This window comes from Corvus cornix, chromosome 5 (genome assembly GCF_000738735.6).
Source record: "Corvus cornix cornix isolate S_Up_H32 chromosome 5, ASM73873v5, whole genome shotgun sequence".
In the NCBI taxonomy this organism is placed as follows: domain Eukaryota; kingdom Metazoa; phylum Chordata; class Aves; order Passeriformes; family Corvidae; genus Corvus; species Corvus cornix.
The window spans coordinates 46077960-46105263 of NC_046335.1; the positions used below are offsets into that span (position 1 = coordinate 46077960).

Genomic DNA, 27304 nt, shown 5'->3' on the forward strand with positions numbered 1-27304 from the left:
TGGTCAGTGTATTTATAGTTTGTGGAGGAAATGAAGAGAATTAATTAGACTCTAGGTTTGCAGTTTATAAATTAACAGAATTAGAGGGTGGCTTGCAGGGGCAAACTGCTCAGGCTATGTGTAAAACCAGCTCATTTTACTTCAACTAATTTGTTCTTTAATTAATTGGTGTCCGTGTCTCTTGATTTATGCTGAGACTGGCAAGATGCTTCATGAAGAAAACCTGTTTTCATCTTGATTAATTCTCTGCTGGGCAGGCCTTTAAAAAAAAATGTTAGCCAGCCATCTTTTGACTTGGCTCCAGTAGGTTACAGTCAAAATCAAAAGGCAGACAGAGGAGGAGAGGAGGAAGGCAGAGAGGAGGTGGCACATACGGAGACAAGTGAGTTACTTGCACAGGGAATTTGAGGCCAAAGATGGTAAATGAGTCTTGCTTTCCTGAGTGTTAATACTGTAATTGTCACAGTTTCAGTAAGATTTTTCCTTCACGAAGAAGTTGTGTGGCACATTTTCAACTCTTTACTGCCTGTGGGAGCTGTCAGATTTTAGGGAAGTGCTCCCCAGCGTACGGAGCTGGATGCCGATCAGTGCCTTCTGACAGGGGGACAAATGAGCTGGCCACACGTTGTGCTGAGTGATGATTCTGTGGGACTGAGCGAATTAGGAACATCCCGGTGATGGATCTGCAGCGGAACAAACGAGCCTTCCGGCAAGGGGAGCACGGCCTGTCCTGACCCCGCTCCCCGCGGAGCATCCCCAGCGCTTTTGCGTACGAAACCTTCACAGCACTTACTTATTCCCGTTCCTTTCGGCAGCGCCGCCTGTGTATCCGGGCAGCCCCTCAAAAGCCACCTGCACCCAGGTTCGGGCTCCGCGCGGTTTCCCCGTGCTCAGAGTTTCGGGGCAGGGGGAGGGAGCCCGCGGCCCCGGGCGGGGCTGTGAGGGCGCGGGTGCGGGCCGGGGCCGGGCCGGGGCGGGCGGGGCGCGGCCGGGCGGGCGGGCAGCGCCATTGGCGCGGCGCTCGGAGGAGGGGCGGCTGCTCCGGGAATGGAGCGCCGGGGCTGGCGTGCCACAGGCGCCCGCCGCGGGAACGGGATGCGGGAATGCGCGAAGTGAGCCCGGCGGCTCGGGGCACAGCGATGTGGCCGGGAGGAAAGGGCCACGGCAGCTGCTCGCCTTTCGGATAATTCCTGCCCCTGCCGCGGGTCTCGGGCAGCGGCACTCTCTTGTCTGTGTGTGGCATGTGGAGCCGGGGTTTTATATGGCATTTGCGAGCCGAGCGAGGCCACGGTTCCTTTTTTTAAAATTCTTTGCTCTGGGTACAGTACATCTCTCTCTGATTTTTCCTTCCCTGATAGCGGGGTGGGCCGGGAGGGACGATCGTGACAGTGACGGGAATGTTTACTTGTGCAGAAGTCTTTCTCATGTGGAAGCACGCTGCTCCCTAACTCCTGGCTAAGCAGACTTCAGTTCACCAACTTTGCTGCCGCACAGCACGCGTAACTCCTTGGCAGGATGGCAGACAAAAGAACAGCTGGTGCAAAGCAATAGGGGATTCCTAGCGAGGAGGAGGAAGGAGGATCACCAGCCTTTCGCCCGACGGCTGTCAGAGCACCAGAAACGGGACAGCTGAAGCCACCATGCGCAGGTCCAGCACCGATGAGTCGACCTATCACAGGAGCCCTTCCCTGGACAGCAAGGATTACAGTTTCCCAAATGGCGCCTTCCGTCGCTACAGCAGCATGTATGGTGGCCAGTTTGGGGCTGCCAGCAACTCTTTTTTTGGATTTCATACCAACCCAGGCCCGAAGGCCACCAAGGCTAAGTACACGACCCCCAAGGGAAACAAGTACGTTGTCTTTTACCTGGATCTCTCATTTATTTTTCTCCTAGAACTGAAGAGGTGCAGCATGGCTCACAACTGCCTGCAGTGTATCAAGTACCTAATGTTTGTTTTCAACCTTCTCTTCTGGGTGAGTACATGTTTGGAACCGCGAGACGGTTGCGTTTGTGTCTGTTTACTAAGACGGAAGGTGAACTTGTTGCTGCTTTTAAACTTAGGAGTTGAACAAAGTGGTGCCTAGGCTACTGTTTCTGTGGCCTCATTAATTGTGTAGATAACCTACTGAGGGTTTTTTTCATCCTCTCATTTCCTGGCCCTCAGCTGTGTTTCAAAACTGGTACAGGATGAAAGGGTGTATTTATAGAGGTCAGTTGCATGAATGCCTTCATCACTTTGTTCCAGTGAGAGCTGTACACTCTTTTTCGTGCCCTGATCTTTTATTCTTATGTGTGTTTGCCTCAAAAGTTATGCATAGTCCTAGAGAAATCAGTGGGGCCATTTATGCTTGTAAGTTGAGCACGTGCTTACATCCGTTGCTCCATTGCTGATGGCACACTTGGTACATCACAGCATTGAAGCCTGTGTGGGGAATCTCTAGGTAATCATTCTCTGTTACAGTCAGTGGTGGGTCCTGGCATTGCCATTCCCTGTTGAAGACGTGGGTGGAGAGAGAGCAGAGCACTCCTCTCTGCTTCTGGGGCTGCTACTCTGTGACAGGAGCTTATCAAGTCACTACGAGGCATGCGTGTGTCATCATCCTTTTAATAAATGAGGTGGATCTCAGCAACAAGGGTGGCTGGGCACTTCACTCCCACGTAATGGAGTGTAGGTTGTAGCTGGAGACTAAAGAAGTGCAGTGCAGGGGGATCCAGTGCTGTTTGTCCTGTAAGAAAGGGAGCAGCATATTTGCTAGGGCAGGACGGGATTTCTAGTTCAAGTGTTTCTTGTCCAGAATCCTGCGTGGGAAGGTCTGTTGCAAGATCCTCAGGAGATGCCTTTAAATGGGTTTTTCTTCCCAAGTGGCTTATTAGCATGCTGAGGGAAATAAGGTGTATTACGGAGTGACACCCCTCCTGTCCTGGCACTTAAGGAGGGGCTGTGTGTTTGCAGCTGGGTGTTACTGTATCCGTGTTACTGGTGGTCTATGCTCTCGTGAGCTGTTGGAGGTGCTCGGGGGGCTGTGAGTGAGATGGAGAGAGCTGCTCTCCAGTGTGCGCTGCTGTACAGCGGTTCAAAGCCAGGCGTGCTGCAGTGCATCACAGAACACAAAGTGCAGGCAACTTCTGCTGACCCAAGTAATACCGGGGTGTGATAAACTAGTGCAGCTCCCCTGAACTGGCACAGCACTAACCAGGGCTGTGAAACACAAGGAGGGTGCTCTCTTTGCATCCTACGTAAAGCTGGTGAAAAGAGTGTTGGTAAGGCTGCATTCTGTCTTTCAAGGCTAACTGTGGTTGCTGCTGCTCCCCTAAAAATCATCTAATATTTATTGCAGCTTACTCCAGACCTTTCTGAAAAAGACAACTGCTATCTTTCATGCATTCTTGTGCGTCTCCTGACTGTCCCTGGTCGAGATTATGGATAGCACTGACAGTTAGTTGAAGTGTGTGCTAGAGAAAAGCAGTAGGATGCTGGCATTAATAGCTCTCTTCAGGACTGTGCACAGCACTGCCTCAAAGGATACAGGCAGTCTGGTTCCTCTTGCAGTGTTCATCTTCCACTGAAACATATCTGTGTGATAAGAAGAGGTACTGCTGCAGGTAATGTCTGTGTCTTTACAAAGGCAAGGTGTGTTTATTTACAGATGCACGGTTGCGCATAATATATATCTTTGGCATGCTTTTCACTAGGAAAGCCTTAATGCTCTGGGGGAGAAAGAAAGGTTTCTGTCTCCTCCCTGAAACCATCAGAGCTGCTCCAAGCTATGCTTGGAGGGAGAGAAAAGATGGGGGTCCCAAAAAGAGAATACCCATGTGGCAGCCAGGTTCTTGGTGAGCTGAAGCAGGGGAGTGGGTGGTGTCAAATGCTGCAGCGCGATCTCTGTTTTGTTTCCCTTTCACATGCTACCTGCACAGCAGGAGTGATGGATGATGATCATGTCCAAATGAGGTTTGCACAGCATGTAGTTATAATAGATGCAGCTCTTCACCTTCTCACAGTGAAGAAAGTAACTAAAAAGAGATGATTTTTAAAGGTACTGGCTAGCCTCTCCTTAGTATAAGCAGAAAAAAATTGCCATTTCTAGTGATCAGAAATCGTAGAATGATTACAGGTTGATGATGCTGTTTTGTTTTTCATCTTGTTTTGAGTTATCTGTCATGTTTTACTTTGTGAAATTAAAGGAAAAGCATCTCTGCAAGAAGATAGGATTCTCTTTGCATACATGCTCACAGAAGTTTTGCTGGTTCCACCTTTCCACCCTTCTCTAGGTAGTTGGTTAGTAACAGACGATAGTTTAAGTAGAAAGAAGATTTTTTTTTCATGTTTTGAGAGCAGTCATTGCATTAAATTAATTAAATGTCTATTACAGCTTGTTCCTGCTTTTGATTGTTTTGAGAAAATGCTTTGATTTCCATCAGAAATCATATTTTCATCATCTTCTTCCTGTTCCTATTCATTAACTCCAGTACATTTTGTGCATCCCTACAGCCTATTTCCCAGTACTTTCAGCTATCTTTCCCATAGCGTGGCAGAAAACAGTCCTCAGCCCTGTGCAACTCCAGTGGGATTGGTGCTGCATTTCTGAGGAAAAGATCCTTTTCTTATAGTACTGGTGAATTTATAGGAAGCAAATTCTCTGAGACCTTGATTTTAAATGTTCCTGGCAAGCTTTGTTGGATTAGGAACTGTGCTCATGCTGTAAAATGTTTAAAAGCTGTTGTATAACTGTGAAAACAGAGCAAATTTCTCCTCCCCTTTCCAATGGTTAAAGGGAACACAAAGCTCCTTCACAAGTGTCAGGCTGAAGTGCCTTGTCAGTGTTGATGCTGAATCAGTCCATTGGTACAGCAGACTAGCAGCTATTAATGTAAAGAAAAGAATTAGATATTCCTAGAATAGCTCATTTCTCCATGAGGAGTCCTGCACAAATTGCTCTTGGTGCATTTGCAACTGCTCTGGGGTATTAAGGTCCTGAAACATGGGCAAAACAATATTGGAGAGCAGCACTGCTTCTCTAATGGGAATTGCCATTCAGAGGCCGTTTCCTGGAATAGTGCCAGATGCAGACGAGCCATCATTGTATCGCTGCACTCACTGGTTTGTAAGCTCCCAAAATAACTTTTGTCACCTGATACAGAATACTTGCCTGGCTTCATTCATTTTTATGGACTTCGATTTTCACTTGTTGAATTGCTGAACCCTTGAGACTGAAGAGCACCTCAGAAGATCACAGAGCAGAATATTTTTCATAATGAAATATTTATATTTCTCTGTGATGTACCCAGGGAAGAACATTTGTTTTCCACATTCTGTCCTCCAGACATGGGTTTTCTTTACAGTCAGTAAAATGAACTTTTTTCTTTCTGTGCTTTTAATCCAAGGCTCTGGTGCCTTCTCTTTTTTTAAAAATTTTTTCTTGTTAAAAAAGGTGGGATGTATCCTAAAGGCTGAGAGAGTGCTGTAGAAAGAAAAATGTCATTCCCTTAATCCCCTTGACTTATGCAGCATCCCCACTTGCTTCAACTTTAGCTCCTAAACCTTTAAGACTCAAAAAAGAAAGCGCACTAGCTGTGCTTGTGTTTCCAGTGGCTTGTGCTTTCCTTAGATCCTGTGCTAGGGAAAACTACCTAGAGAGTTAGCAATTTGCCCTTCAATTAACTGAGTAGCTATAGCTGACTCTTCAGGTAAAGCTTTAACCAATAGAGAAATTCAAAAGCAAAATGCTGTTGTTAGAAATCTAGTTATAAAGAGGAGATGGCAACAAAAAGAAAGGAGGCAAAGAAGTTTATTATTGATCAGACTTACCATTAGTTATTTCTATGCATGTGTCTTCTTTCCATTGTTAAAACATATTACATTTGTATGCGCTACAAAGCAGTCAGAGCCTTCAAAAAGTTTTGATTTCCTTGGGTAGGCTCCCAAAGACCCAGCGAAATAATCTCTGGTCTCTTGAAAACTTGGGAGTTGCCATCTGCTGGACACACTATGGCTGAAATGAGCAGCTGGAGCTCTGCTTTTCACCTTTTTGAATGAAGAGATGAGGCAAGGCACTTTGCTTTCTTTTGCTGTTTGGTCCGTATTAAATTCCCAACTAATACAGCCCTGGGAATGCTTTATCTTGGTTTGTGAGACACAAAGTGCAAATCTGAAATGTATGAACACAGAGCCAAGGAAGTGGCAGATAGCACTAGTGAATGCACCAGGATCTGTGTGGGAAAAAATACAAGAACCTGTTTAATCTGATTCTAGGGTCCAGCTCTGGGTTTCTTCCTCTGCTTTTGTTGCTGCCGGTGGTTTGTGGACCACCAGAGCTTTTGGGAAGCTCTGCACTAATGACTACTGCTGGCCTGGTGCACTGGTGATACTGCCAACATTACTCACATTTAATTAGAAGGAGAGGAAGTAATGAAAATGAGAAATCCCTCATTACTGGCATAATTTTACTTTCTTGCACTTCAGCAGCACAGGTTGTGTTGTAAGAACTGTGCAAATGTTTATAATATGTGGAAGACTGACTGCGCAGGACAGCTGGAGAAAGGAACAGCTTGATCTGAAAATGCACCATGGGGCACTGGATTGTATTTGAGTGATCCTGGCCAAATTTGGCCAGAGGGTAGAGGCAGAGGGGTGTCTCTTCATTTCACTGTACCTTGTTGGGCGACCATCTGACATTACTAGCTTGAAAAGAGCTGTTAGCTGGAAGGTGGAGAATTTTGTAAGAGAAGTAGCTGATTTTCTTGAAGTGCATTCCTTGTCCTTCATCTGCATCCTCCATCAGTCAGCTGAATGAGATTGATGGTTAGAACAGCCAGAAGCTCTATAGATTGTTAGTGGCTGAGGGCAGCAATCATTTTGTGGTTACACTTGGCTTCAGTTTAAAGTTAGTGGAAAAAAAATTACCAATAGAGCAGTAAGCCATTTTAAAAGCAGGGCCCCCATTTCATCATTGTTGTGTGCACATGTTCTCCTCTGATGGGCAAGGGCTGCAGCTCATCCCATGGAGCTGAGCTTACCAGTTGCAGCTGCTGGGTGCTCTTCTGCACACCTCAGTCACATCCCCACCAGCTGGGTGCTCTCTGAGAAGAAAGTTTGATTGGAAGTAAGACAGTCTGTGTGTTTGCAAGTGTGTAAGAGGTGGATAGTGACAAACAAAAGCTTGTTTAATCAGCAAAGCAGACTTTGCTTCTGTGTAATTAAAACATGGGAAGCTTACCCCAGAATGTAGTTTTCTCTAGCTGCCTCTGAGTTTCTGATTCTCCCTTGTTACTTGCCCCTTCCAGAAACTGCTCAGTATGATTGACACCTTGTCTTTCCGAGGGTTCTCTGAGGATGCATTTTTGAGGAGCATTGCCTTTAAAGAAAGGAGACTCATTTGATGTGGGAATTACAGACTTCAAGAAAATGGCATTTCTGTGAGAAGCAGAGCTATTGAGGGCTGATCTCAAGTGTGAGAGAGAGATGATTATATTTCCTGATGTCTGATTTGTATGGGCACCAATTAGAGGCTTTTCCATAGTGGCACCATTCATACAGTCCCTTTGCTGTGTGGATCCTGATGTCTAATAGGGACTGAGGGTCATGCTGGGGTCATATCTCCTGGTGAAGGCACTGCTGAGGGCTACAATTGCTACCTAAATGCATACCTCCTGAAAACTTTTTGGAAGTTAATGACTTCAGAAGAATGCCTATCTGTCAGATCAGGCTAACAGTGGGAAATGGGCTCACAAGTTATTCATAGGATACTCAGCCAACACAATTCTTTTTCATAATCTTCTTTTTTCCTTAGAAAACCAGGTTCAGAAGGCTGCTAATAGAGCAAAAAAATTACCTTAAAGTTGACCATATAATAGATACCATTTTCAAATTGCTTACTGTGAGCCAGTTCCTGCTTCTGTTGCTCATGACAAGAGCAGTTTCATAGCAATTGGGTGTGTTTGCTGTCATATTGATAAGCAGTGAGTAGACCCATGGGATATGGCTATGCTGCAGGTGTGGACAAACTGGCCTTTATAAAGCGGTGAGTCAGAAGGCTGCAAACATAATTCCCTTTTCTGGACAGTGATAGATACTAAATGTATTGCAGCCAATACTTTGACCTACACAGAGGAAGAAAAAAGGCAGGTGAGATAATTTTCTCATTATTCCTCTTCCTTCTTTTCTTGGCTTGAAGACTTTTGAAGGCTAGCCAGTGCTTCTTACACAGGACTTCTCATCACTGGGGCCATGATCAAAACTGGAATAACTGCTACAACATATGCTTATTCTGCCCATGTGTTACATCCCTTTCATGCCCTTTGGGTCTTTATTTTAGAAGAAGAAAAATCCCCTGACCTTTTGGCCAGGGGATTATTTGCAACTCTGTGTCCACAGAATATATAGTAGGATAAAATCCCAGTCTCAGTTTGTCTCCAGTCACTATTGTTTAAATCATGATAGCTGTTATTATTACAGTACGATTTATTTATTTAGAACCAAACTTTTGGCTAAGGTTGCAAATCTGTACAAGTTTGAATAATATACAGTATGTCCATAAAATGTATAAAGACACTTCTCTCTGATATTTGTGGTGTAAAGTAAACACTGCAGGGTTAGAAATGAAATGTGGCATTGGGTGGAATGAATTCTACATATTCATGAAGATTGGAGACAGTAAATTGTATTCTTAGCATTGTCCTGTAATTGTTTCTCTGGGAAATGTTAAGCCATCATAAGATGCAACAGAAGTAAATGAAATTGAAATTGCAGCCTGTAATTACACTGTCCTACTGAAACACATCTTAAGTCTGTCTTCTTTATAAAAAACCAACACCCTCCAAAAAACCCTCCTCGCCTGTGTCAAGTGTGAATGCATGCAGAGCCTTGTAACATGAGTTTCAGCTGAGACTTCTTCTAAAGATGTCATGCATTTGAAATAGTGGTTTGAATGAGCCACAGGGTTTGATGTACAGTGACAAAGGACCAGAATGACTCAATCTTTTAAGTTTGTGTACACAGACCTTCAAAACTTTTGGGTATTTGTTTTGTTGAGTTTTTTGGTTGGTTGGTTGTGGTTTTTTCCCCCCCTGCTTGCTTTTCCAGACTCCTCACAGAGCCCTTTTTTGTTCTCAGGCACTTTAAGTAGAGTGCAGCTTCTGCAGGTATTGGTCTGTGCTGTCTTAATGTTGGAGTCTCTCTGAGCTGTATGGTATTGAGTGAGTCACACACGCTCAGACACACACAAGTTACACAATGCTGTGGCAGAATCTGATGGTGGCTCCAACTTGTTCTACACTTTCTCCTTCCTTCTTCAATTGCCAGTTGTTTTGTCCTTGCTGTCTTACATGCTATTTAGAAGGGTGAGTGTGGGAACCCAGAATGCAGAGAAATGTTATATTCTCAGTAAATGCATTCATTCACTACTCTACGAGTGCCACAACCAAGTTCCTTTTTGTGCTGCTGTGCTTGGAAAGGCTCAATGGCTTCCTCCATAGGAGGCAGTCCTGGGCTTCAGAAGTTCTAAGGGTTTTTCCCCTCCCATGCTGTGCTCTCCCATTAGTGGTACTTGCAATTTCCAGTCTTGTCGCAGTTCCTATGACAAGCTGGAAGGCACTTGTAATAGTGGCAAGGCTGAAGTCTCCTTGGCAATCCCCATACGTGAGTGTGTTTGGTTTTGTTGAACATTGGGATTTTTCTCTAGGTCATCTTGCTATAGAGCATTTCTGTGACATTGCTGACACTCTTTACTCCCTCAGTATTCACCACTGGCTGTTTTGAAGGTATATACTGGGGGAGATGGACTTATGGCTCTTCTATAAAACATAAAACAGCTCCAGTTTGTTGTGAATTGCTGAAGCATTCAAATAATTTTTTAATATCCTCCTTTCCCCTGGTAGAAGCTAGAACTTTAGATGTGGTTATTCGTGGCCATTTTATTACATTATTTTTGTCCTAAAGTCCCCCAACAAATTAACCTTCAGTTCCATGGTATCCACCACATTGCTCCTGACAAGTTTGTAAATGTTTGTAAACAGACTGCCTTCACATTGACCAGTTGAACATTTGTACTCTTGTTTGTTTTGTAAGTGACATTCATCCAAGGTTGTAGGACAAATTGGTTATTTATGTCTCAATAAATCTTTTCACTAATTCATCTGTAGCAGCCTGGAAAGGAGCTGAGGGTGACATGTTTAATACCATTTTCTTGAACAAAATAACTGGAACTCTGGATTAGAATAGAGTTCCACTGCCACTTGCAATCTGTTACAACTTCCAATCCTTGAAGGCCAGAGTTTTAACACATCTACCATCTGTTTTGTACTTATTAAATTAATGCAGAATACTTGGTAGTTTTAGAATGACTTTGTAAAATAAAATAAAGAACAGAGGAGTGGTCAAATATGTCCTATATATATATGCTGCCATTACGAAAGAATACACTGAAGCATCCTTGGACATGAAAAAGCAGACATTATTTCATTGTTCATTCAGGACCTCCAACCACAAGACATTTTCACTTTTGCAGGGAACTAGTACTTTTCTGGTGTTTGCAAGCCCCAGAGCGTATAGTAATAAAAGTCTGGTGCGAAAAAGGAGAGACCTTGAGAGCTTTATGGCTGCTCTTTCAGTGCAAAGAAAACCAGGAACAATTTGAGTGTGCATGAGTCCATTCCTCACAGCCATATGTATTATAACCAGTAAGAGCTCATTTTCCAAGTTTTTGTGGTTCCCTGTCCTGTGTCAGTGGTGGGATTTAGTCTGTACTATGGAGAACATGTTAATTTTGTCTTGTGCTGCTTTAGTGCCCCTGCCCTCCTCTTCCTGGCAGATGTGCTGAGGGATCTCCATGTGCCTCTTGGGTGGTGTGTTAGAGCTCGCTGTCACAGCTGGAGCACACAGCTGCACTGCTTCTCTTCAGTCAGGGTTTTCCTGACTAGGGAAAGCTGAACTCAGAGGTAAACACGATCACAGTGGTTTTGGTAGCCGAACTGGGGAGTGTCTTTAACATTCCAGGCTAAGCTCTTTCATCCCTTTTCTGTGTCAGCATTATTACATTCTGAAAAGGGCTAATAACATGGCAGCAAAACAGTACGTGTTTCAGGGGGATCAGAGAGCAGACAGAATTACTGCTCCAGTGCCACAGGGAGGTCTCAGATTCAAGTCAGAGGCAAAGAAACAGTGTAGTAAGTTAGGATCTATTTGTTTGAATAAGCGTCACTGAAATCCTGTGTGTAATTTGTGACAACTTCAATTTTTATTATTTGGGTAAATTTGCAGGACCTGAAACATTTTTACCATACTCTCACCACTTGAGTGTTCTTGAATATGCTCTTGTGTGTTACTTACAACACTTATTCCTTCTCTCTCTCCAATTTCCCTTTGTATAAATAGGTTTTAGGTAGATAATTCTTGGAGAAAAATCGACTAAGAGTCACTGAGAAAAATGTCCTGTACCTAAGGAGAGCATGTGTCTCCACTTACGGTATTGGTTAAATTGTAATCCTGAAAAAACACGGACTGGGGAGTCCTATGTTTCTTTTTTCCACTGCTTACACTAAAGGGATGTTTCAATACTCCAGTAAAGCCTTAGATGAAATTCTTGCATTTTCTAAGTACTGAATTTCTTTCTGCCTTTATTTCACAGCAAATACTCAGTAGGATTTCAAGATGAAGGCACCAGTCTTTTGTCAAACACAGCTTTTGTTTTCCTTTGATTTCTTGGCTAGTGGTACCTTCCTCTGACTTCCACTTGCTCTACCCAGAAGTTATTATTTTGAGGCTGGACCTTGGAAGTACTTCATGCTTTGTCACTGCAGTTGAAATTTCTCTCTCCAGAGTAATATCCAACCCATTCAGTTCCCAGCTTAGTATTTTTAGCACAAGCTGCTGACAGTTACATGTCAGCTTCACTGCGATAGCAGTGTGGATTTCCCTGTGCATGTGCAGAGGGAGTGCTCCCTCTGCAACCAAATCCATTTTAGTAACTCCATAATTCTGATGTGAAATCATGAAAACAGCAGAAGGCTCTTCATTTTATATCTCACCCCTACTAGCTGGAGGAGTATATATGTCTGTCTATATGAAGTACTTTATTGTCCCCTGGGCTTGGCACTTGTGCCCTGTGTTCTGTGGGCTCCAAATGTAACTGCCCAGCTAAGAAGTACAAAGTTCTCCGGCACATTCTTCTTCAGCTGGTTGTGCTTTCTTATGTCACTCTATATCTTTCTGAAAGAATATGATTGTAATTCCTTGAGATTTTTACAACTTCTGTATATGTTGCCATTTTTTACGTTTCCTACAGGGTTTACCTTTGACCCAAGGTTCATTTGCATTATGAAATTGATTGTGACACTGCAAGCACACCCTGACATTGTTCTGTTCACGGCATGCTTTTGTTCAGGAAACATTGAAGTGATGATATTGCAGCTCCCTGGCACAGATATAGCATGAAAAGTTACTAAGCATAAGAAAGAAAATGCAGGTTGAAAGCAATAAGGGGTGTCATACTGTACACCATTTGGTGCAGCATGTGCTCTTGTCCTCATCACGTGGCTGGGCAGCTGCACAAATGCTCCATATTGGTGGTGAGATCTGAGCCAGACCTTGATGCTTCAGAGTCACATTTGATGCCGTCAGTACCTGGTTTTGCATTGCTTCCCTTTGCTTATTGCTTGTGAGTTAATCCCCTTTGTGCATCATCTTGTTTGTCATAACTGGCAATGCTTTGTTAATTTTTTTATTTCAGCCATGTGTTGAGCTTTGGGAATCTTTTCTCTTCTTTTATTATGTCTGTGAAAGTGGAAAGGCTCTGTGGCCACACAGTGTCAGTGGGCTGGGAGCTCTGTATGATTCACATAGTCTTGGCACATGCTTTGCTGTCTGCTGGTGTAACAGGAGCTGTTAGGTAGCACAGCAAGTTACAGGTGTAAGTTCCCACTATGCTCAGTAGAGCAGCCATCTTTTTCTCATCACAGATGTCATTAGCTGTTATGAACTGTTTCAGTTGCTCAAGAGGTGTCAGATCTGCTGGTTTACCAAACAGGTCCTTTTTCCCCAAATAGCAGTCCAGTTTAACCTGTATTCTGACTATGTGTCAGGTTGCTCACAGATCCAGTGCTGCACATAGTAGTTTTAGTTTGATTTTTGATTTTGTTTCTGCAGCTTCACCTGCTTTGTTATGTTCCTGAATTAGGCTCTTGCCCCTATTGCCAAATGCTTTGTCCTTTCTTTCTAAACAGTATGGGTGAAGTGGGAAAGCTGCAGGGGCACAGCTGGTTTCCCTACAGGTGTGCTGTGTTAATTAGCTCCAAACCTTTAAGCCTTAGCTACCCATGGACTCTACTGCAAAGTTTATGTGGCTTCTGCTGCCGAAGGCAGGGCAGGCAGTGCCAGAGGGCTCAGATGGTGCTCAGAAGCCATCACTGTGCTGCACTGGGCTGTCCTGCCTGGAGCTCCTGAACCCCAGGTGCAGGTGCCGTACAGTTCCCCCTGCAGGAGCTGTGGTGGGGCAGCAGGGATGCCAATGCCAGCATTGCTTAAGGGAGGGGTTTTAGTGTTGGGACTTTCAGGCTGGGGACACGTCCTTGTGCCAGTCAATACTTGTACCTCTACCTCTGCACAGGGAATGGTGAGAAGGAGAGGGAACAGAGCCTCTCTGTGGTGTTGCAGTTACAGGGTCAAGCACAGCCTTGCTCGTCTTGGCACTGCTGTTACTGATGGCATTTGCACTGTGAGGGTTTAGTGGGAATGTGGAGGTGTGTACTGGTATATGCCAGTATGGTGGAAGGAGGCTGTTTCCAGTATATGAAGAGGTAGGTTTCGTAAGGAGAAGCTGAGCTTTATAAAAGGGACAGTAGGAGGATTTTACAAGTTTATCAAAGTCCTGGACACGTGTTCTGAGATCTCCAGAGCCTTCCAAAAGGTTTAAAAAGACTTTGTTGTGACAGTTCAGTGCTGCTGCTGATTTTGTCCTGACCTGGACAAGCAGATGCTTAAAAGAAACCCATGAAGATCTATAGGAAGCAACAGCTGGATGTTCACCTCAGACATACTCTTGTTTTGTGTGAAATGTAGAATCATTTGTTTTATCTGAAGCATTTCATCACTGCATGCATGTGTGTGTGCCTGTGTATGAAAGAGTGAGATAATTGAGTTTTTGTGAGTGGGTGTTCAGTTTTGGCTAACAGGATCCTGTTTCACTTAGAATCTGGAGTAACAAGTGAGGGCAGTGGAACTTAAAGATCTTTTAGGTTTGGAAGTTGTAATGATTACACTGAAACAGTAGGTGTATATATTGGACAGGTGGATTTTGTTCTAGGGGGGAAAATACACATTAAGTTATATGAATATTTAGGGATATTAAGAGAAGATCATATAATTTTCAGGAAATCAATAATACAAGTTAAGAGATGAGAGGCACTGTGTATATATAAGAAGGGTATAATACAAAGTAATTACTCAGATCTGTAGATCATGGAATAGGAAGTCTCAGTAGACTTTTTTGGCAGGTTACATATTAGGGAAGGAATTGACAAACCAGGCTATTTACTTACTGTTGCTTCTTTGAAACTCTTTTTGATAAAATAGAGGATTATTGCTAACATTACTGGGGAAGCCTCAAAAGATTTAAAACAAACAATTTCCCTTTCTGTTCAAATAAAAACAATACCTGAGGCATGAAAATAAGTACTTTTGTTCTCAGAAAACCACTTGAGCAATATCATCAAAGAAAATCCTTGCTTTTATATAGTTGCTCTAAGATCAATACAGTGAGCTCAGTCTAGGCCTCTGCACAGTCACCATTGCCAGGTTTGTGCTGCAGGACCCAGTGCTCATCTCCCTCACTGGAGAGTCATTTTGCTCGTGTCAGACAGCTCAACTGCAGGTCATTAGCTGTGAGACTACAATTCTGTTGTCTAATACAGACATTGCTTTTAAAAATTTGAAGGAGATTAAATAAAAACCAGTAATGTTTTAGACTGGCTTTGTTTGCAGGGTTTTCTTAATTTACTTTTCTGCTTAAAATTAAATACATTATTAAAAAAAAAAATCTTATATATAAAATGGGAAAAGACTCAGGAAAGCAGGAGTTTTAGTTTTTTGGAACACAATATCTCCTTACAAAAGCTATTACCGAGCAGCCACCATTCCAGGCTGTTAGGTGGTTAATAGCTGTGCCAGAAGAGAAAAAATTGTCAGATGTTTTAGCTGGAAGTGAAGGCACTCCAAAAGACTTGTGCTTTGGGTCTGTGTCATTTAGAGAGTACAGTTATATACATATGGTGGGAGGAAGAAAAAAAGATGTTTGAAGGGCCTATGTATTTCTTAACTTCTGAAGAGCCCATGTGTTTCTTTAACTTTTTCAAGCTGTTGCTACTCATTGGTCATTAATTATTATATATTTCCTGTGATTGGAGATGACTGAGTCATCCACACTGGGAAGATTTTATGAGTGATGGTTTTGAGCCTGATGTGTTCAAAAGGACTAAATACGACTTAAATATCTATGTCCTGTTGAATTTCCATTACAGCTGAACATGGTTTGAAGTCCTTTGAAGTTTTATTTCAAGTCTCTCTCCTCTGCCTGCAGAAGACAGGAGGAGCTTTGCCCTTGAACAAGGCAACTGTGACATGAATTTGAGAAAGTGGGTCCTCACCTCTACCATTTCAGACTCATGTAATTCTCTTAGCAAATGTCAAGTCTGAGCAGGAGCGTTAACCGTGCTGTGTGTGGTGTCATATAATTCAAGGTTTATGTGAAAGGCAGAAGGCTGAAGTAGTTTCAGTAGTCTTGGATGCTCTGCTTCTAATTGTCTGCTTAAATCCTTTTTTTCAAGTGAGAAAAATCCTGAGAATGGCACAGCAAGACTGAGTTTTCTTGTAACACTGTGATAACCTTTTGTCAGATTGCATTTAATTTTCACCTCCTACCTCTGTGCCTACTGCTGAACCTCATATTGGGTTTGTTTCTATGAAAATTAAAAAATAGGCTCTGCTTAAAAGACAGCTGCTGAGGGTTTGGGCTTCTTGTGTCTCGAATAATTTTAGTAACTTTTGTAATCAGAGAAGAATATATCTGCAATCTTATAAATTACCTACAGGGGAGAAATACCACTGCTGGACTGCTTCTGTGGGTGCTGCTGGGCTGACAAGCATCCTCTTACCCCTCCACAAGTCTCTACTTTGGAACTTTCCCTTTCTGACCTCAGTTTTTGCTCTTTTGCCTCTGTTGGCAATTTACTCTGTCTCTGCAGGCACACACTGGTGGGTTTGTTCTTCAGATGAATATTGTTGTGTAGACAATGTTGACATGGATTTTCTGGTTTTATTTTTTCTTACTTCATTCATATAGACTGTACTTTCCTGAGTTTTGAGAAGAAGCACCTGGGACCATTGAACTGGAGGACCAGTATATCCTTCCCTAAGATTTTATCACCGAGGAAATACTGTTAATGAGCTGTCTCTTAAGTTTTCTGCTCTGCCCTGGTTGTTTGTCCCTAATAGGTGCTCTCTTCTGGGAAGCTGAAACTTGCTGTCTGCTTCTTTTGAAAATGTTATTAATTGAGAAGGAAGTTTTATTACTAGCTTGAACTTTGTAGTTGCCCTTGACACTCCAGAGGGTTTGTGCAATGATCTAGATATTGTTTATACATGGCAGTCTTTTTAAATTACCTTTGATCCTGAGTTCTTAACTGTTCCTTCTAATCTACTACCTGTAAGCCTGACAGAAGGATCATACAACTGGGAGAGTTTAATTCTGCTGTCATGCAGAGCTGAGTAAGCTATTAAAAATGTTTACTCATGAGTTAGCTGACCAGGTTCCTAAAATGTGAAAGCAGCTTTACAGAAACAATGTAAAATGTAGTATGAATTTGGAAACCTCTCCGCTTGCTGCCCCTGCTTCAAATTGTGTTTTAGAAGAGCACTTACCTGTTAAAGAGCATAGCAGAGTCAGAGGGACAGAGGCAGCAGCACTGCTGTATTTGGAGTGAGTCTCTAACAGATTCTTAGTTTTGATTTTTTGGCAACATTTGGTATAAACAGACTTGAAGGTGCTTTTTATTTTTCTGCAAGTCAAAGTGTCTGGTGATATGCCTGGGGTGGCTTCCATTCCACCTCCTATGGGATTTGTATAATTTTTGGAAGCTATGGGTCACTTGGTTGTGAAAGTCATTTGTCTTCCAAGGGTTAAACATGCCAGTTCCTGTGGAGCGTTTTTCCCACTTCTTGCAGTGGTGTAATATCCGATGGAGGTGCTGTGGACTGTGATACCAAACCATGCTCCTTTAGTTGCACGTATGATGCAACTTTGATTATTCAGAAATTACATCACCAGTCAGGGCTGTTGGAACCAGACCCTTTTGCCATCACTTATTGTCTGAAGAAACCTGTGAGTAGCAGGAAGATCTCATGCATGTCCAGGCTTAGGTGTTGAGGAAGTGATGAAGGAGTGCTGAGGACCTGGTTTGGAATTTGCATGTATCATTCACACTTTAAAAGTGTTACTTCGATTTGTATGTCTTCCAAAGCACCCTTCTTATTTATCGTTTCCAAACTTTTAATCAACAGTACTTAGCATAGTTCTTGCCTGCACTGTGATTTCCTCCTCAGCACATCACTGAGGAGAACCAGTGCTGCTGTTGTAATCTGCTTACTGCTCTGAACTGCCTTGACTCTGACTTTTACCCAGCATTTTCCCTGCTGACTTCAGCTTCTCCTCATCTTCTTCAGGGAAAGGATCCTGAAGAAGGTTTGCTACTGAATCTGTCTTTCAAAAAGGGGTCACACATCTGAATATCTCCTATCTCTTTGTCTGTAGGAGTCTAAATCTAAATCAAAATCTAAACATTTCCTGTGGATGGTTTTATTGCAACTGATTTTTAGTATTGTTATTAAGATTGTTCTGGATCCACATCAGCTATATCCTCAACTTTTTCCTTTTTTTTTTTTTTTTGTGGCATTCATTTTTCATCACACAAGCATTACTGCATTTGGTTGGACAAGCATTGTCTTATCTGAACCCTGTGCCAGACACCTTGGAAGAAGGTGCAGAAAGCCTAAAATGGGAAATTATTCCAGATGGTTGATGGTCTTATCTGGGGATATTAAGAACATGTACATAAAGCCCAGAATGGTTTTCAATTCTCTTGAAACCAGTGTGAGAAATTCCACAGTTTCCAGTAAGATCTGGGTTTCACTGGCATCTTCTGCCTGCTCCGAAGGTTAAGATAGTAACTTTTCTGGAAGACAGGAATTCCTACAGCTGTAGTTTTGAAGATACAGTTTCCTCTGATCACTCAATATTACGTTTGTAGGTTACAGGGATCTTTCAGTAGAGTAACCTCCCCAGTAGTTATGCCCTTATCTGTCCTTCCCAAATGGCATCCCATTGATTTTTGTCACTGCCATGCTTAGGAAGTGACTCTAGTCAAAGCCCTCCCATTATTGGCAGCTGTTCTGACTAATCTGTGTTAGCACTGGAGCTTCTCATATTGATGAACAGGTCCTTATTGCTTCTGCTTTTGGGCTTGGGAACTTTTTAGCCCCTACCTATTCCTCCTTTTTTCCCCCCTAATATTTTTAAATTCAAGACCTCTAGTACCCTGAAAGTATCCAAGATGTACCTCTTCTGTTTTGGCCTTTTTTTCCTGTAGTTCAGTTGTGGATATTCTTCCCTTGTCTTCAGTTATCTCTTGATTAGTGGTTTAGAATTCTAGAAATTGTCTTTTCTTTAATTTTGCACGGTAGGGAATGTTTTGGCAAAGGGTGCTCTACTCATTCAAACATCTTCCCAACTCAACCCTTGGAAGTGGGCCTGTGCTAGGGGGAGTTTTATCAACCCCTTAGGGGAGCCTGTTTTCCTGGTTGGCACAGGAACCAGTGAGTGAGTTATCTGACAGAAGCATCCTTCAATTGTTTTCATCAGTTGCTATATTCCTCACCTTCAAATTAAGCAGACCTGATTTGACATAAAGCCCATGTGTCTGGAAAGCACGTTGAGAGGTGAGCTGGGGAGGATTGTCCACAGTGGGTGTGATTAGCACGTGCTTTTTATAGCTTGATCAGCACTCCTGGTTTTATCACAGGGTTTGTGATCAATATATTGTAATTCCTTACGTGTAAAGAGAGCAAGTCCATGCCGGCGTCTGTCCGTGCAGGCTTTTATTGTCAGACTTTCCCTGCTATCATCCGATACGGTTTCACTAAATGTGCTCAGTTATAGAGAAATATGCTGGGTATTAAGATGTGTTTAAGCAGTGGTTGTATTTGAATGTGCAGAATCCAAAGACAGTTCCTTATGTTTCCCTCTTCCTTTCTCACATCTCTGCTTTCATTAAGTTTATCACTGATAGGTGTCTTTTTAGTAAATAGCAATTAGGCACATTCATCTGGTAAGGCAGCGAGCTCCTGATTAAGCAAAATGCTGCAAGTCTCTGAAATTCCAGGTTGTGCAGGGACTGCCAGGCTGGCAGAAGCAGCCCATTTTGTCAGGATGCTTCCATAGTGCTGTTTGCTGCCTGGTGGTGTGGGGAAGGATGTAAGGGCTGCTTTCCTTTGGCAGCTGCCAGTCCTCGTTACTTTTCAGTCTATAATGAAACTGCATGTCAGAGTGCACTGGAGTGTTAAAGGTTCTCCAGAATTCTGCAGGATGTACAACCCCAGGTGGCAGAGCTGCCTGTAGCCGCAACAGGCTGGATCGAAGAGAAGCCCCAGACTCCTCCTTTCTTGCTGCTCTTTCATGCAAGTGATACCAGCTTGTAAGAAACCCAGGTGTTGTTTTCAGCTGTTCCTTCTATCTGTGTTTCCATTACAGTGAGACTCTGTCACTCAACAGACTAAAATACTGTAGTTTTATAATTGGATGTAGTTGGAGAAAAAAATGAACGATAAATTGCATAGCCGAAAACCAGTCCATGAGGAGTTTTGGTTTTTTTTATTTTTCACTTTTATAGCAAACTTTATCAATCACTCTAATAAAGGCAATTTTTATCTTGCATTCTTGCCCCAGTTGCCTCCTTGTATTATCATGACTGTATTAACCTTTTTATTATAGTTATACCTCCGCTTCTGGATAGATAGATAAAATTGATGCAGAAGTTGCTCTGCAACATATTTTTCCTAAACTGAGTATCTCACCCCAGGGACTCATCCAGTTTTCCAGAAATGTGTTTGTCAGGGTCCTGGATAAGCAATCTCATTTTCTCTAGATTATATTGCCTAAAAGATAACATAAGAAAAATTCTGCAGATGCTTTCTGCATTAAATGAAGAGCTTTCCCTATGAATTTAAGTCTCCTACAGCTTATTTTCTGTGATACAATAGTGAATTATATTTGGTTTATATTTTGTAATTAGAGTGCAGAACAGATGGCAAACCCTTGGTATAAAGTGAAGTGTATTGAATAACCCCCACTGCCTGGTGCCTAACTGGAATTCAGAGAAAAGTTGCGTTCTCTCACTCTTCCTGACCTTGCTCCAAGAGCTTTATGTGAAAACAGAGTTAACAGAAACATTTACCAAATCTCACTTAATAGCAGCACCATGTCTGCTGCTGCTTAGGCCAGTGAACTTAATCCACTTTAGTGTAGCTGGGGGGAATGTCAGGAAGCATCAAATACCATGAGCAGAGGCATCCTTCTGAGACAGACACCATAAAGCATCCACTTGGGCAGCTGGGAGACAAACACATCATCAGAACTGGAGGCTTTGGCAAAAATACAAGATGAACTTAGAAACAATACAAAGATACTTAAGTGGTAGACTTCTAGTGAAAGAATCATCTTGATCTGTGGTGAATTTCAGTATGTAATAACAGCTTGAGCACTTCAGCATCCTATCTTTTAACTGCATACAGAATTTTTCATTCTTGTTGTGGTGCTGTGTTGTTTGTTCCATGGATTATGGGCAGGCAGGACTCCATTTCAGCTGTTGTAGGTAAGCATGCACTTTTCCCTGCTACAGCAAACTGTTATGAAGCTTCTACTAATGAAATACCTGGCTTTACTTCTCCTACAGGGAAAGTGTATCAGGGCTGGTAGGGCATTGGATGCTGTCACACCTTGCTGTTGCTTTTTGGAAGTGGTGTCAGATGGATACATTCCAGAGATGTAGGCACTTTCCATTTCAGGGCAAGCAGGAGCAAAGGAATGGGAGAAGGCAGTGAAAAAAGTGTGAAGTAGAGTTCTTAGGTGTTGACTTCCTGAGATTCCTTTCCCTTATCACCCATTTAGAAGAGAATGTTTTCTGTAGGTCTGGACAGGTGTAGGCACTGCCTGGCAGATAGGAATTACTACCAGAGATGCACCTGCATTCAGAGTTTACCTATGGGATAAAATTAAGGCCAGTTCAAAGCTCTCCTTTCTCTGCCTCTTCGAATTATTTTTTCCTATCCTCTCATCCTGACATTGATCTGGCTGTTTCACCACCATCCATTTATTCCCCTGCCCACACTTGGTCGCTTTTGTGAGACCGCAGTTGTGGTCTCTGAAGTCTGTATAGTATCATGATGAGAATTCAGAACATCCAAGTGTTATTCTGTACTTCCCCACTCCCTTTCATCCTGCTACTTCTCCTTCATTAATTTCTTGTTCTTTTTCTTCTGCCAGTCTGTCTTTTGCCTCCAGCTTTCCATTTGGTATCTAAGTTGGTTCTGCTTTGAGCTAGGAGTTGGACCTGGTGTCAGTCTGTGTCACTCTGCTCACTGAAAAGCATCCTTTAAATTGCTGAGTCCACCACCAGCATTGCTAATCATAATTCTTTTATGGGGAAAAAAAATAATAGACTTTTCATGTCACTGTACACTGGACCTGTTAAAAGACAAAACTCCCCAAACTGGGAATTTGCCTTGCACCTAGGTGGCATTTTGGTTTAACAACAGCAGTGCTAGTTTGACGCTCTACACCAGTCTTTATATCATAGTGGGCTTTGTATCAGCTGAGTGCTGATGATGGTCTCTGTCTACATTTATAATCCATGATGTATTTGTGTCTTGGTTTAGGAATGGTATTTCCCAGTTCAATGCCCCCACCGAGGCTCTTCCAAACCATTCACTGCTCTCTTGCTCCTCCCTCCCCTTCCCTTCCCTTCCCCCTTCCTGGTCCAGGGATGGAGTCGAGAATTGGAGGCACAAAAAATGAAAATCACGAGCTGGGAGAAGAGCAATTTACTGGAAACAGCAATGAGATAAGGAAAAGCCAGAGAGTCCCTTTCTCTGCCCCAGCAATGACATAAGGTGGTATCAAATAGCGCTAAGGTCCTGGCCCAAACGAGGACAATTTGAGGTAACCCTGCTAAGCTTCCCTCGTACCAAAAAATTAATATTTCTTGAGGTTACTCTCGCTGGAAGCACACAGGCTGTATCACACCAGATGAATTGGCAAGTAGTAATCATTTAAACCAAGGTCATTTAATTGGGGGTTGAGGTCTTGGTTCCAAGGTACTAAGTTGTGTGTTTGGAATTGAGCAGGATCAGCCTTTCAGCAACAGGATTTCTGTGGATAGATACCATGTTTCTTATCGGCATCGAATAATGCTATGTTCAGTTGGTTGCTGTTGATTTTTGCAATTTTGTTTCTAGTGTGATTTATTAATCTGTGTGAAAAGGCATCGTAACCTGGTCTGACAAACAGAAAACAGCAGTAGAGGCCTCCCTTCTTCTTCCAGCGCATCCTTGAGCTCAAGACTGATGCCACTTTCCTCTAAAAACTGAGTATTTGCTATGTTTAAGATCACAGTTCTTCCAGACTCGTTGCTCAAACTGCCTGGTCTTGTTACCTTAGGGTCCTAAGCCACTGACTTAATACCCACTGTTAATGAAAAATCTACCTCTGAACACCCTTAGCCTTGGACAGAACACCTCAAGGAACTCATAACAGTAAGCAGGCATGGCTTGGGAAGTTGATGCTCCATGACTCCATCCCATACAGCACTTCAGTAAAAGTGTCACCTTTGTGTGATTGTGCTCACGAACTTCACTGCTGCTGCCAGGCAAAGACACTTTTTCCCATCTGCCTTGAGCTCCTTACCTTTTTTCCTTGGTGGGCTGGAGTGGGCAGCAAAAGGAAGAGGTTGTAGCAGCATCTCAGTCTGGCATTCAAGCAGCTGTAAGAACTGTGCTTTGCCAACTGCTCTTTTTATATAACAGATTCTCAGATTCTAAGAGAAACTGGGGAAACAGAGGGGTGTTTCAATGATTGATATCACTGCTGGGCACCAGGATGTCAAATTGCTCTATAAAAGAGATTATAAAAAAAAAGGGGGGAAGAAAAAAGAAAAGATTAAGGATAGTTTTCTGCTGGCTGCCTACAAGAGAGAAAGTCAGGTTTTCAAAGTTGTTGAGGAGTCAAAATACAAAGTAGGTGTCTTCATGTCTATGTGTATCTTCAGGTGCATAATTTTTTTCAAATTACCAATCCTTTTTCACTCTTGAAAGATACTTATTATCCTATAGTGATTACAGAATTAAGTAATACTTTTGACTTCAAAGACTTCTGTTCCTTTTTTATGATGAGGAATCAGCAATAAAGAAATCCCTGTTATTGAAGAAGTAGGCAAAAATCCTCAGATCTGGACACAGAGTGTGAGGAGCTGAATCCCTACCAATATGCACAGCTGTAGTGGTCTTGAAAGCAGTGATGCTCTGTTCCAAATTAGTTGTTCCCTCACATTTGGGGAAACGATACTATTTAGATGGTTTAATGTAGGGGCACACCGCTTGTGTTTTCAGTGTTTGTATGTGAGAGTGTGCGTGACTAAGGGACGGAAATGGACTTGCATGCTGGAACCTTCTTCCTCTAACAGCACGTTTTCTGCAATATGAACTGGTTAAAGAGGTTGGAAGTGAGTTTTATTGATGTGTTCTATTTTTAGCAAGTAACCTGAACCAATTTATTCTCCTTGATAAGGCAGTGTATTAAAAAGAGGAGGAGAGGCAGCCTAGGGGAATGCGAAGCATCTTACTAAGGATGTTTTCCCCGATATCCCTTAATGTAATTTATTTACCTGGTGGTGTTTATTTTTGGTGGTGTTTCCATTGCCCTTCCTTCACTTCATTTTGTTAAAGCCTGCTGCTAAATATTGCTGCTGATCTGGATCCTGTTAGGATCAAAAGTATTGTAGGTAACAGGAGTGTGATTCCAACTGTACTGTTGCTCATAAGTTTTCTGTGACATCATTCTGTACAGACTGTAGTTTTGGGAAGTTGATTTAACTTCCAGGACAGAAAATCTTCTGTAAAGGTGACAAGCTTTCAAATGACTCTTGAAGGTGTTTAGGATGTAGGATGTATGATGCCTTCCAACTACATAATTAACCAGTGAACAACTGTTGACACCCTGGGTATTTCCTGCCAGTTGGAAACTATTCAGGGATGAGAGAAAGAAAACTGCTTGTACTGAGGTTTTGAATGTACCTGGAAGGTGTGGGGCTGCTCAGCTCTCTAGAGGAAAGGACTGATCTCTGCTTCATTACATTCATTAAACTTTATTACAGACCTTAAGTGTGTAGGAATGCCAGGGAATCAATATGGCTCCACTGCCTCTGCAAGAACCATTTTCTGAGCTGTAGTGCAGTCCACAGCACCACAGACCTAATCCCAAAAGAGTAAGATTAAGGGTACTTAATCCAACAATTCTTTATCTTTGTTGCTCCCCACTAATTGTGAAGGCCACGTTCACTCTCAGGTTGAAGATTGAGTTAAAAGATAATTTCTTTAGAAATCCAGCCATTGCAAATAATCGATTTCACCTACCCTTCCAGAATCAGGGGCTTTACCTGGGCAAGGGCATCCTTTAACCCTGGCAGAATTCCTTCTCCTCATACTCCTCCCCTCTCATTGCACAGCTCTTGGTTTCTGTCATAAATAACGCTGCTCACAGGTCTGAGTTTCCCCTGCCTATCTAATAAGCAACTACTTAGTGCTGGTGACAGGAACTGCCCGCGGCGGTCGATGGCTGATGCGCGGCCCTCGCAGCCTCTCCAGTGACCGCAGCGGCGAATACAGATGAGGAGAGCAAGTCCTCGCTGTGAAAGGGATTTGCAGGCTATATTCATGTGGCTAGAGAAGAAAGCACTTAGGAAAGGGTGCTCTTTGGGGTGAAAAGATGGGACTGTGGATCTGGGTGCCAGTGGGTAAAAGGGCTAAACAAATGAGGCAGTGTAGATTTGAATGTGTAACCACCTAACACGTGAGACTCAATGTCCTGTTTAGGAAATTGTTACAGAGGAGCTGGAATCAGTTTTCTAGGATATAAGTATGTGAGGGTGTGAGTTTGGATAAGGATTCTGGGACGAGTACTGGGATGAATTCAAGAGTTGTTTACTTGGCACAGCTGACATGGTGTGTGTGGATGTGAACCTTGCAGAGTACAATACTGCATGTTCCTGGCATTTCTACGAATTCAGGTTCTAGGTGGCTGTAATGATCCATTATGACGTTTAAAAATAAATTTCTGCATGCTCACTGGAATAACTGTTTATGATACTGGTCAGCTACTCTATGAGGAAGGGGAGCTAGAAAGCAGCGTTCCTCTGATAGAATAGCTTTTATTGATACTTTGATGCTATGGGATTATTTCCATCTGGTTGAATATTGTTGTGGAGGAAAAAAATCTTTCCATCTTCACACAAAGATGTGTTCAACACTGTTGCTTTTTTAGCTCATTCGCTAATTCCCTTATCCCTCCAGACCGATCCTATCATGTTTGATGTGCTTGGATTTTCTTTTCCCAATACATTTTCTCTCTCCTTCTCTCTAAGCTGTTTCCTCTCTACTTACCCTGCTGTAAAACTTTATTGTTCCCTTAGGTTGTGATTGACTGTCTTGCAGCAAGGTAATTTACAACACTTCACAATGAGCGTGTTATATAAAAATCTATTGTATTCTGTTTGGTGGTTTGGGTTGGGTGGGGTCTTTTTGGTTTGGTTCCAACTTTCCTTTCTTCCTTCACCTTCTAACCTGTTCTATTGTACAAAAATAAATACTAGTGTGAGTGCATATTATCCACTACAGATAAGATCTTGTGCACTTTCTTGTGGACTCTAGCAAACTATTTGTTTGTTCTGTGCAGTATGGATTGATTTTGTTCTTGTGTCCCAGATTTTTTCCTTGACTTGGGATCAGTCTAATCTCTACCTTTTCTTGTACTCTGTTCAGTTTTTCTTCATTTTCTTGATGATCTTACTGGAGCATTGTTCTACACTGATACACTGTAATTTCATACTCTCTGTTTTTTTATTTTTTTCCCCTCCTGAAATACAGAATAATTTTCTGTGAGGTCTTTACAAGTGGCTGCCATGCTTGAGCCAATAATTCAGCTGAAAATAAGAATGCTCCGGAGCTTCTTTAATGCATATTAATGCATATTTTAAGCAACACAAGGTCTCACGATATATCAGGAATTCTCTAGAATGTCATCAACTTTACCTTAGATTTTTTTTTTGTTCTTGTTGGTTAGAGAGATTGGCATGTAAATACTTTCAAGTCCCTTGAAAGCACTTTTCCTCTGTGATAGTACCAAAGAATGTACTTTGTGTTACCTTGCAGTAACTGGAAGCAGTTGGGACTGCCCTGCCAGATTGCACAGGCTCTTCAAAGACTCTGCTGGGTAGTTTGAATGCACAGGGTCTTAACCTTTACCTGGCTGTGCAGTCATGGAATGGGGGAGATCACAATGACTGTGTTTTACTTAATTCCCTGCATCATTCATTGCAGAGCTTCTCTGAGCAGCTCTCCAATAGCTTAAGGCAGCTGGAGCAGAAATATGTTTCCCCTTCTATTGGCCATGCCTGGCTTTCAGGTGGCAAAACAGCAAATAATGGTACAGGTCATTGTAGATTATCTTCCCATCTTCTTTCTTTTTTGATTATATACAAAGATTTGTCTAGAATGTCTTTGGGTTTGTTTGCATTGTGTTTAAAGCAGTGGGGTTTTATTCTTGGTTAGTCCTCAAGGAACACTGTAATGACCCTGGTAATTAGGAATAGTAAGATCTAAAAGCTAAGCCTTATCAAAAGCCAGTTAAAACAATTGGAGGAATCTGACTTAATTGGATTTACAGCAGGCCCTTCTCCAAGACTGCCTATCCACTAAGTAAGAGGTGGTAGGGAATAGCACTTATAGGTAATTTTGTTCTTTTATCTCTTATTTTTTGTTCTGGCCAACCATTGGCAAGTGCCTACCTGTCCCAACTATGTGTTTTGTCGTTGCCGCTTCCTTTCAGTAAGATTTACAAACCACACACAGACTTGCAGGAGGGATTCTCTTTTTCTTTTCCCTCCTGCTGAAACTCTGCAAGTAAAGATAATGTGAACCACTATGTTCTCCTTC

At 42.5% G+C, this 27304-nt stretch overlaps 1 protein-coding gene across 5 annotated transcripts in view; it reads left to right on the top strand.

Annotated features, from left to right (window-relative positions):
- TSPAN4 (tetraspanin 4) overlaps nucleotides 1–27304 on the top strand; it is a 428081-nt gene that overhangs the window by 234387 nt on the left and 166390 nt on the right. The window contains exon 3 of one of the 5 annotated variants that reach the window (XM_019281512.3): nucleotides 1894–1973. The exons of 2 other annotated variants lie outside the window; for them this stretch is intronic. In XM_019281512.3, the coding sequence (XP_019137057.1) occupies nucleotides 1911–1973 (63 nt within the window). In that variant the 5' untranslated portion in view covers nucleotides 1894–1910. Of the gene's footprint in view, nucleotides 1–1371; nucleotides 1974–27304 lie in introns of those variants that run through there. 2 more of the 5 variants (XM_010400088.4, XM_039553303.1) reach the window with 2 other exon arrangements.